Raw genomic sequence first — 12417 nt, forward strand, 5'->3', positions numbered from 1 at the left:
GGCATCTTTGGTGTGAACATTAATCACATCTCCAAGGCAGTGACACTGACAGAGAAACTGATGCAATCTAATCCAAGTCCAGAAATAATCACTGAATTAAAGAAGGAAAAAAACCCCAGCATTGAAAGGGCAAACAGATTTCAAGAAGAACTGCAAACATTTCTGATTCAGATAAACAAATCCTGATGGTAAAGAAAGAATCAACAACTGTTTCTCATGCTGGCAATATATATTTATTGTCATTTTGGAGATAGGTTACCATGTGTGTATCAGGACTTCAGACTAAAAGAGATTGGGATTATGATAGTTTAGCATATGCCAGTGGAAATGAAATGACTGAATGTAAAGCTCACCCTTACAAGACCTTCATTGGTCTATTTTTGCATGTGTCTCCCCCACACACTTTAAAAAAAAAAAAAACAAATCTGAACATCTTTCCCTCCCCTTCATTTCAGCCTCAGAAAAACAAATGACGATCTAACTGGACTTTTTACTAGCTTTACTAATAATCTGCTAGCAATATCAGAACATTCATATTGTTGATTCTACAACTTCAAAATGAAGCAAAGCTTCACAATGTTCTTCCTCCACATTATCTGGCTATTGACTCCAGCTTTAAAGACTGACTTATATTGGACTACTGCAGTTTTATTATGCTGCAAACCTTCACCAAACACACACTTTGCTGTTCCACAACAAGCTGCAGCAGTGCCAGGTCTGACAGTCTGTGCAAAAGCTGCTGCAGTGCTACAAATTATTGAACACTTTCCTGTCCATCTCCCATGTCCTGATTAACAAACATCTTCCAGTAATTTAACAAGTTGCAAATGCTCTCACCAAAAAGGGAAGGGAAGGATCAAGATATTTTGTGCTTTCATACAAAAAAACAAACAACCACCCAGAAAAAAAAAATCCTTCAACTCCAATCCCCCACCCAAAAAAAGCCCAGTTCAAAACTATTGGTTGCCCACTGTCCCCACCCTCCCCTAGCTTTTATAAGTCACCATGAAAACAAATGCATACAACTTACTGTACAAATACAAAGCTGCAGGCATTCAATGTACAGAACATTCTGAAAATATTTCAAGCATAAAAAGTACACTTGATAATTGCAAAAATAAATTTTCACTTTTTTAAAAAACATTTTGATCAGAGCTCAGGCAAAACAAACATTTAAGGATTCCTACTTCAGCTTAACTCCCTAAGAACACCATCTTCAGAAATTCAAAACAAAAAGCTCAGATTTTTGGTGATAAAGTAACTGACCATGTCTTTTAATGAAGAGAAATGGTATATACAACAACGGCACAGACCTTAAGCATCAACAACATTTCAGCCAAAAGTAAGTCAGCAAGTGACTGGAGTCATTCTTAGCATCACACAGTACTCATTACTAAGAACCTCAACCCACCAAGAACAGATAGTAAGTTAGACTGGTATAAATGGAAGGAAAAAATCCATGACATCAAATAGGCTCAGTTTTTGTCACTGAACTTTTTTTAGGCTAAGTTTCACTAGTGCAAGACCATTTGTTTACCCAATTAAATGAAAGCTCATAAATGTCACAATTTAAGAACACTCATACAAAACTATTTTTTTTTTCTTTTAAAAAAGTGCCACATACCATACTTTTACTAAAAAAGTTACAAACTAATGGAAGACTGTCTGTCTCCATCTCTTGTCAACAAGGAAAGGCCAAAGTGATTCTCTGATCCCAGCTCGAAATGGTGTTCTCTGCCCTATCCCCAGCATCTCCAGCTTGGAGCAGTCCAGCTGAGCGTTCTTGGGACGAAGAGCACCCACAACTGGACTGTCAGTAATCTGAAAACAGAAACAGGAGAAAAAAAAACCCCCCACAGGAATAAGTAAACAGAAGTGATAGAAAAACACTTGTACATGTACATTACAACTACTTCTTCACAGCTTTCTATATAGGTATGGTTGCCTCCTCCCTTCTATTTTGTGAGGGTTTCTATGGTTTGGATTTTTTTGCTATCTGTTTGTTATGTAGTTAACTTTATTTCAACCCATCAGGCCATGTGAACTGTTTTAAGGCAACTTATTCTCACTCTATTTACTGCTACTATTTGTGGTTCTCCACATTTTATTCATATTTTCATTCTGTGATTACTGTCACAAGGTAAGGAATATTCCAGAATGTAAATAGAACCATGTCTTGATCAATATGAAGACAACCATGTCTTGAAGAGAAATAGAATTGAGCAGAAAAAATTTAGACTAAGTGTTCTCCATTGTTTTTCTTCCATCTTCCAAGTCACATTTCAGTTCCAGTGTTCACCAATTCAGAATCCTTAGAATTTATTTTGTACATAGGTAAAATCTTCTTGACATGTCATATGCCCATCACATTACCAGTATGTCTTTAAGTATAGTCTGAAATGTCAATAAAACTGCAGGATAAGTGGTTTAAGCAAAGCAAAAATCATTTGCAGTTCTTAAGTGCATGTACTCAGAAATAAATCTGGGCATTGCACACTTTTTACAGAGCTCTGTCTTCAAGGGCTCTATAAAAGGTTCTATCAATCAAACATAAAAGTACAGATTTGCTTGTGACTAAGGGGAACTGTTCTGCAGAAATACCATTACATTATAGACTGGGAAACTGGTGACTAACTGTATAATTTTCCTAATTCAGCGAGTCAAAGCAGCTGTTTTTGTCCTGAGCTTGATACCAGCCAGTCTCCTCAGCTACACAGCTGCTGTGCTGGACATGTGCACAGCCTGTCCTGAAGGGGAAGTTCACTTGTACAGCCAGTGAGAGACCTGCTACTTGCAATGATCAGGCACATCTGTCTGCCCACAGGTCCAACAGCACATCACTTACTGGTCTCAAGTGGCTGCTGGGAAGGTTGAAAGCATCAGCAATTGCACAGGCCATCTCATACTTAGTCATCTGTTCATTGCCAGACCAGTGAAAGGTTCCTTTTATTGATGGGTCCTAGAGAAGAAAGAGGAAACACAGATGAAAGGAGGCAGTCAGTTGGCCCTCAGGCTAATTCCTGTGCAAGAACTGTGCAGAATTAGCATCCAGCAAGACCCTATCTCAAAAGGCATCTTACAGCACCTCAGTGGTGTTCTAGAAACATCTGTACCCTTTCACCTGACCAGGACCTGAGACTGGACAATGGTGTTACTTCTACCTGACCTGACTTCACAGACAGTTTGTGTCCTGTAGAATGAACAGGAGGGAAAGGAGCTGCCCAGCAACCAAGCAAGGTCAAAGAGCTGGGGAGGAGGAACTCAGCTGTTCTGTGATGTTCACTTACTCAAAAACAAAGGCAAAAGGCATCACACACATTCTGAATGTTAAACTGCAAACTCTGTACAAGTACAGTCCATGTTTTCAAAGTTACTGTGTGAAAAACATAAAGGTGGCTGTTTGTTGTTTGGCTCTGTTACCTTGCAAAGATTGTAATCTGAAGGTGCTGTGGTGAACAAATACAAAGAAGTGCTTCAGTCCAGGGGCACTGCTTGGCCATTTCAGTGTAATTAATACAATAAACAAGGGCATCTTTGAGAATTACATTCAACCATGAGTTTTTTAGTTCAAACTAGCAATTTGTAAAAAGCATATCAGAATAAGTTGGCATTTCTAATTCTCTCCTCTATACCAGGAGACACAAGACAGTTTTCAGAAGGTTCTGTCCAATCTCTTTAACCACTTTTGTTCCAAAGACTACAATACCCTCACAGTCATGCACAGATCCTGTAATATTACAGTCAGTTCCTTCCTCCCTCCAGCGTTCCAGAAATGCAAATAATCCAGGTGATGTGCAGTTCTCAGTGGTTCAGAAGCAAAGCTGAGAACTCCAACTGTTTTCCCCTTGCAGAGGCTCATTTCTTGCCATTCTTACCAACATTCTCTTCTCTGCTAGTTGTCTGCAAACAGCTGCTACATCCTTGACATTGGTAGGAAATCTCTGTTGCCAGTGGTCCATGTTGGCAGATTTATTACTGAACTGCACTTTATCAAACATAACTGTCACAGCACTTTCTTCCAGTCTTTCCACCTCCCCATACAAGACAGGAATCCTAAGTACTGCAGTGTCTAAAAGAAAGAATATTTTAGATCATGGGTGGGTAGCAATGTTGCAGCACAATCTGAGAAGTGGAAGTGTTAAGAAATATGCTGATTAAGCATCTACAAATCACAAATAAAATGCAAGCAGTATGTTAGCCCACAGAATATCATTTTAATTTATATCAAAACCAGTTTATAAACACTAAGATTATAGAAATTATTGTATTATTATTATTTATTTTCATTTATGCCATTGATTTCCAGAAAGTTAACAAGTTTTCATTAATTACATAAAGATGCCTGTGTGGGTTAGAACAAAAATTAAAAAATTAAAAAACCCAACTACTCTGTGCAGTTTCTCCAGCACTCCCCTCTGGGTAAGAGCAAGGAAAAAAATTGCCACCAATCCCAGGTCATCATATTTAGGCATAAATTACAAAGATTTTTCACCCATCATGCAGAAGCCTCCTGTAAAAAGGAGGATATTATTTACCAGAAAAAATAAAAACCATGAACCTTGAAATAAATGAAAAGCTTGACAAATAAGGAACAGGTTCACAGAATACAGTAGTAAACAGTGTTAGATTCCAGGACAGTGATTTGAAAAATTAACAAAATGCAAAGAGAAGCATATTTTATGATGGAATACATCATACTAGTCTATCTCTGTCATGAAGACTCAAAAAGCCTCTGAGGAGAAATCCAAGACTATGACAAAGTACCTAAAAGTAATAGTTTTGCTGAAAGAGAAAACAAAAAAATTTGACCTGAAGTTAGAAGCTGAAGTCATCAAAACATTGCCATTCTTAATATACTTGGAGGAAATGCTATAGCTACTGGAGAGACAAACAGAAAAAACTAACACAGAAATTATTCTCACAGAGAAGTAAACCAGAATAAGTACTTAGACAAGAAAAACAAATAGAAAACCCAACAAAACACTGATTTCCTGCTGCTCTAGATGCAGTTTTTTGGTCACGCAGCAGATATGCTCTTCTCTTTAAATACTGGTTGAAACATCTATTTTTAACTCGTTTTAAAAATATTCATTTCTTGAGAACACAACTGCCTTCCTGTTGTTCTCAGCTCTCTAGGATATGGAGAGGATCAGCCTCATGATTAACAGCTCTGAGCACCTTCTGACACTTTGTAGTTCTCTAAGCATGACTTTATACATATACATATATATTTATATGTATCCCCTTCTAACCAAAGTAAAGTATCTTTTTAAAAAATGTTAAAACCATTTACTGGAGATTTTTGCATCTTACAGCAGAAATGGACAGGGCAGTTCCTCCCAGTTACAGATTTGACCAATGGAATTCCACCTACTCTGTATCAGTAAATTAGTGGTTGGAACACCAGGACGTGGAAAATACTTGTATGAATCAAGGGCACTCATCTTTTCAAACCCTTTACTCATCACCACCTCAACACTCCATTGCTGCAAACACTGCTGCCTGACAGATCCTGCTCCAAAAGGTTACGAAACCAAACTGCAGTGCTGAGCTGGGGGAAGGCTCTAGCAGGATACCCACACATCCCTGGATTTGCTGAAGTCTTATCTTCATTGCCAATGTAGAACAGGCAGCAAACAGCATCACAGTCAAATTCAGAGATGGTATTTAATCTAGAGGTGGAGTGAATAACTTGCCATTTAAATTTGAGACTTTTCCTATCAAAAGGGTTTTTTTTTTTACAAAGTTTGTTTCTTACTATAATGCCAAATTCATCATACACAGCATATGTTTACTTACTGGAAGACCATCACACTAATTTATCAATAGCTTGGTTCTCTGGTTGGGAAGCACAGAACCACAGTGTGAGTATCAGAAGCCTGTTCTGCATGTGTACTGAGATTACTTTCTTCAGATCTTTTGATAAAATACAAGTGCTTCTTTCCTAATAATCTGTAACTGGATATTGACAGTGCACTACCTAGAAACAGCCAAATCTCTTTTATACAAGAATTAAATCTTATTTTAAAGAGAACATGCTCTTTTCCCTTAAGTAGAACTTTAACAATTATGTCTGTATATTTCATATGCCAAATTTTCATTAAGAAAAGACGTAAACAAATTTTAAAAATCTGGTGGTTTAAAACCATAAATATGCAATGAAACCTTTTGTTACAAGCAGGAATATGATGTGTGTAAGCGAGTAAAACTGAGATGGGTGGCATGTTGGTACAAATAATAGAGCAAAACCCAAAGAGTAATAAGGCTCCATGTTGATTTGAGCTGTATAATTACTGAATCACAAGTCTGGTTTTTCCTTTAAGTAAACATACATTGACAACACATGTAATGCATCCTCATAATTACTGCAGCTATATACTGAGTAAAGTATTTCATCTTTCCTTAGGAACAGCAGATTCCCAATAGGCAAAGGCTTATGAATGTCCATCAGGAAGAGGTAAATAACATGAATGAAGATAGGAACAGGTTAGAAACAAAAGCTTTAGTCAAGATACAAGCAAGAGGAATTGCTCATGAGCAAGGAGACCAACCCACAATCACATTCTTCTCTGAAACTCGTTTCCATGGTTTTGCAACTTCATCGTTGACTTAAGAGCCTACTAAGCTAATAAATAACTGAGCAAAAATAGAAAGCCTGCATTAAAAATGGTTGAGTGTCTTACCTTCATTGTTTTCCAGAACTGCCTTTTCACCCTCCAGTTTGGTTTTACCATATAAATTCAGGGGATTTGGCACATCAGTCTCTTTATATGGAGGGCTTGTTCCATCAAATACATAGTCTGTGCTAATGTAGATCAGAAATGCTCTAACTCCAGCTAGGAAGAAAACGTTCATAGATAATTGATATTAATTCATGCCTTCTTTGAAATCCTAATAGACGCTTAAATCTCCCAAGGACCTCATCTTCCATGCATATTCATTCCTGCTGCTTTGTCTGTTCCCTGATCCTTCACAGAGCTGTGCACACTACTCTTGTGGCAAACAGATCAACAGCACACTGATGGCAGAAGTGACATCAACACTTGCACTGTTTGTACTCATGTCCCTGTATAAACAGATGCAGGATTTGAACCAGACACCAATGGGATGATCTCCTTACCTGCCTCCTTTGCTAAGTTTGCTGAAGCAGCCACATTGAGCTGAGAAGCAGCATCTGGTTGACCTTCTACAACATCTGGCCTTCTCTCAGCAGCACAGTGCACTATAACATGAGGCTGGAAATTAAAGACTAATTTTAAACAACCAACATGTCAAGAGATGGCAGTTGCACCCTAACTCTAGTGATGACACACCTCAGGCAAAATTAAGTAATAAAAACTATCTTTTTTAATTCTGGCATTCCAAGGAACACCTTTCCCTTAGTATCTCTTCACAATAAAACCATGCTATTTCAAGATATGAAAAACATTTATCATTAATTGTGCAATTATGGTCTTCAGTAACTTCAATCTTGCAGCAGCTTGGAAGTTGTGGGGATTTTTTCTTTTTCAACTTTGTATAGTAAAATATACATTAACATAAGATAGATTTCTCATAGACACAAGGCTACTAAAATTTTTAGGTAAGCTATTTATACATGATTACTTGATTTTTGCAGATTATTAAGATGATATTTACTATTTTATAGAATAGTGGATCATATATTTCAGGTTTTACATATTCCTCTTGGCACTCAGACTGAAACTACAGCGAACACTGCACACTACACAGAGTTACTGTTGTTGTATTTAAATACTCCTCCACTTTCCCAGAACTGCATAGTGACACATTGCTGTGTCAATAACTCAAAAGTATCTGTTCCTTTGCAGAGTGCTGCAGGTACAGCTGTGCCTGTGGCGAGCACAGCAAAGGCCAGAGCTGTCTGTACCCACAGAGCAAACCTCTGCTCTGGGTGGGGCACAGCACACCCCTTTATCAGAGCTGTGCCCAAGCACCAGCCCCACTCACAGCCCAGAACTCAGCAGCACTATCAGCTGACTACTGCACACAAAGTACCCCTCCCATCCACTCTATACTCTAGAAACTTACCTGAAAATCATGGATGATGTCATGAACTGCAATAGAGTCCAGAAGATTAACATGTTCAAATCTGGGCTGAGCTCTCCTGTATCCACAACCCACTGTGTTCCAGCTGTTTTCATTGAACTCTTTAAACACAGCTCTGCCAAGAAGTCCCGTAGCACCAGTGATCAAAACTCTCCTGCTGGGAACCTCAACATCTTCCTAGGGAAATGACAACAGGAAAAGTTTTGTTTCTACTGTAATTTTGTACTGTTTTTTCTTTAAAAGTATGCAAAACTACAGTCAATGGCTACTGTATTACAAAAAGATTCTCCTGAGTCTTTTGGAGTTCCTCATTCAACACCAGCATCTGGGAGGACTGCAGCCAGTCAACTCTTTCACCACACACTCAAAGGTAATGAAAACAAAACTTCAGTGACAAACTCATTTACTCCTACAACAATCCAAACCACTAGTGAACACAGAATTTTAAGTTCATTCAAAAGCTGATAACTTTGTGCAATCTGAAAGGAAAGAATTAACTTCCTTAGAAAACGGACCCAAAAGATTTAACACATAGGGTCCAAATCCTTCAACAAATAACTCTGGATAGACTGCCTGTTAAAAGGTACAGCAATACAACATCACTTACTGTAGTGATTAAAATATTGAATTCTATTATCAAAGAGAAGAGTAATTAATTGCTATTCAACACAATAGTCTAATAGTAAGTAAAACCAAGATATGGATCTCTTTTTACAAAATGCACCTGGAAGCAATGTGACAATTTCAGCTCTCAATCTATACAACAGACTAAAGCTGTACTTCAGCTCCTGCTCCCTTTGGTACTTGGGACAGCTGTGAACATCAGCACACATGAACTTCATCCCACCTCTCACTAGAACATCAGGTTTTCAAGACAAAAAACACAAGATTTTGTCTGTTTCTGCAATCTTTATTTTCCTTTAATGCTTTCCTTCTGTATCTGCCATGAATAAACCCAAAAACCTCCTGCTAAAAACAAAAATGAAAGCATATCTTCACCATGCCTGTGCAGAAAAAACTTTGTGTGCAGAAGCCACAGATCTTGGATTTCCTGACCAAATGACAATTTGTGACTAATTACTATAATTCTGTACATGACAGAATGCTTTCTGCTATGCAATTTCAATAGCCCTGTAATTTCTAAGCATTGTACCAGACTGGTGCTTTTTGACTGCAGCACAGGAAGGCTCAGCAATCACTCCCACTCAGTGTCTTTCACCCACAAAGTTACAAAGCTTTTGTTCCATAAGGGCATATGCAGAGGGCACGATGGAAATGCCTACCCAAAACAATTGTTCCAAGCTCCCAGCACAGGGCAGGAATTTTTCTCAACTCTAAATCTCCAGATAAAAGCTTTATTCCCATTAGTACTAGATGAAAATTAATAATATATATCTGGACAGTTGCCTGAAAATGACAGACTACAGCAAGTGACATTTCAAAGTTACTTTTATCCTTAAACATTACCTGAGAACACAAGCTGGTTGACCATTTTTAAGGCTACCCAGGCCTCTCTGAACAGCGTGAGCAAGAACATGCAACTACTATTTTCTTCTTCTACTCCTCTTAGCAAAGTCTGCACAGTGTCACAGGATCTATAATCAGAGTTCCACAGCCAGAGGTGCTCACTAATAAACATCCAACACTTGCTGCAGAACAAAGTCAAAAGGTTTTCTAAAAACATCAAATGTACACTGAATATATTCAGTTAGTAGGAAGTGACCAACCCAAAACCAAGTGTCATTTACAAAACCTGATGTTTTAGAACCTCATTCATCTAAGTTTGTTTAATTTACATATGAAGAGGATGTTACATCAGCAGCACAGCTTGAACTGGACACAAACACAGCTTTCACCAAGCACAGCTGGCATGCTACTGCTGTCTGCAAGGCTAATCGATTCCAGTCACTTGTTTCTGAAAGAGCAAGACAAATGATAGATGGTTCTTATATATCCAACACCAACTAATTATCAGTTTGAACCTCTTCTTGCCAGAAGTTCTAACATTCTGGTGATAAAAAACCTGAACAGATGAACTCTTTCCCTGTATGCTGCCTTGCTCCTTCACAGGACATCACCTAGCTGCAACAGCATTTCTGTGGTCCTCTACCACTACCACAACATACAATTATGAGGTTTGAGGTTTACAATGAACCATGCTATTTATTGTTATCTGATGTCCATATTAGCCAAGAACAACAAAAAAATATTGTGTTTAGAAGTCTCATAAACAAGTCACAACATTATCATATTTAAAAACAGCATTTATGAGACACCAGATCACTTTGCAGACACTACCAAAATCTAAAATAACAGTATAATTTCTACGAAAAACAAAACACGATGCATTTCAAGTTGAAAACCAGAAACAAGTACTTTCAGAGTTTGTCATAAAGTTTTTCAATCTTTATGTTTTTATTTAGAAAATAATGATGAACTGAAAACACCAATTTTAAGGAATGGCCACCAAAACCCGGAAGCCACTGGTGTAAAAGATTCGCAACACAATCCGATGGATCCAAGTCGCTACAGGGAAGGGAACGTGAGACGGAGCTCTCTCAGCTCTGCCATGCCCCGCAGCCGCAGAAAGCAAAAGGCAAAGCCTGGGGCTTTCCGAAGGCTCGCAATGACGGGTGAATCGACATCGGCATTGCCACAAGTTGTTGTGCCGCTCCCTCCACGCCCAGCCCTCATTGCTGCGGCAGCTCACGTTCACCTGTGGCTCACCGCCGGCCCCGCCCGGGACAGCGGGCACGGAGGCGCCTGCCCGGGGAATGAACCCTCCGTGGAACCACCGCACTCGGGCTCTGGCTGCGAGCCCTTCCCCGCGCCTGGGGCCCGCCGAGAGCGGCGCCGCGACCCCCGAGCGCTGCCGACGGCCGCGTCCCGCTGGCCATTCCGCGGGGCCGAGCGGATACTAACGGACCCAAGCCCCGGAACCGCTCCCAGCCGCGGCTCTCAGGCACCCGCGGCCCCTCTGGCCGCAGCCCCGGCCCCCCGGGCCCAACCCCACCGCGAAGGCGTCAGCGCTCCGGGCCTGCCCGCCCGGCCCCGCGCTGCACAGCGGCACAGCCGCCCCGCGCGGGCTGCCGGCCCCTCCGCCCTCACCTCCACGAGCTCGCAGCGTCCCGGCGCGAAGCGGATGCGGAGCTCCTTCTCCCGGCCCACCATGGCGGGGCCGGGCCGGGCCTGGCGCCGCTCCGCGCCCGCGGCTCCCGGCGCTGCGCGACCGCGGCTCCGCGCCCGGCCTGAGCCACAGGGGGGCGCCCTCGCCCCGCCGCGCGTCCCACGCACGCGCCTCCCTTCGCCGCGCGCTGATTGGCCGGGGCGCGCCGGAGGGGGCGGGGCCAGCACCGGTATTTAAAGAGGAAGACGCGGCCCCGCGGGGCAGGGAGGGCCCACACGGGGCGGGCGGGGCAGCCGCGGGGCCGGAGGGAGAAGCGGGCTGTGAGGGGCAGGGGAGCTGCCAGCGACAATGGGGCTGTCAGGGACAGTGCCCGCAGCCAGCGCCACGGTACCGCCACGGCAACACACCACGGGCACCCCGAGCACTGCTGGCCGCGCGGCAGAAGGGAAACGGGGTTCCGTGCTCCCGGGGCCGCCTTGCCTGCAGGGCCGCTCCTCTGGCCGTGTTCATGGTGCTCTAAACAGTAACAAAAGTCACTGCACCGAGCACGTCTGGCGCTGCCCTTCAACATCTAACCACACCTCCCCTATTGAAACTGTCAACTTTTTACTGGGAGTTCTCATTTGTAAGAAACAAAGTTAAACTTCAGAATTAGGCCAAAATGCCATATGATCCTGCATATAGCTCTGGCATTTATAGTGACTTTATATATTCACTATAAATTACTGAATTCCTCGTTTTAGAGTGGAGAAAAGCATTTTCAATTGCCTTTATCCAATGTTTAATATTAAAGCAACTGGTAAATCCCACAGAGAGAGAGGTTGTTTTTGAGAGAGCAATCCCTGCTTACAGTACTGATCCTGAATGTATCATTACATGCTTACAAGGTGACAGATTTGATTTCTGCATTACAAAGTTTTGAAGGTAACAGGATACTGTATCCAAAGTGTTACTGTACCATTTCTGACCCACAAAGGCAGAGACTGTACCTGGCAAGAGATTTTTTTATCAACAGAACCAAAGATAAGTAGATGCATAAAAATTATTGGCCAAAACTCACTGTAGCTACTTCACACTTGTATCTATGCCAATTGGTTTATTTCAACTAGACTTGATTAAACTAGTTTTAATTGGTACAACTCAAGGAAGGAAACCAGAAAAGTCTACCAAAATTTAATCAAATCATACTGAAATTTTACAGAATGTTGTAAATTACCTTTATC

General features: G+C 41.2%; 1 protein-coding gene across 1 annotated transcript; it reads right to left on the minus strand.

The window, feature by feature from the left end:
* Positions 1-210: 210 nt before the first annotated feature.
* On the minus strand, positions 211-11335 carry MAT2B (methionine adenosyltransferase 2 non-catalytic beta subunit). Its single transcript, XM_059483532.1, has 7 exons — positions 11176-11335; positions 8050-8244; positions 7121-7235; positions 6684-6836; positions 3876-4069; positions 2846-2959; positions 211-1821 (listed from the first exon to the last, which is right to left on the minus strand). Exons 1-7 carry the CDS (start codon positions 11236-11238, stop codon positions 1651-1653), a joined length of 1005 nt encoding a protein of 334 aa, XP_059339515.1. The 5' UTR covers positions 11239-11335; the 3' UTR covers positions 211-1650.
* Positions 11336-12417: the final 1082 nt, after the last annotated feature.

The sequence above is a fragment of the Ammospiza nelsoni genome, chromosome 16 (assembly GCF_027579445.1).
Source record: "Ammospiza nelsoni isolate bAmmNel1 chromosome 16, bAmmNel1.pri, whole genome shotgun sequence".
Classification (NCBI taxonomy): Eukaryota; Metazoa; Chordata; class Aves; order Passeriformes; family Passerellidae; genus Ammospiza; species Ammospiza nelsoni.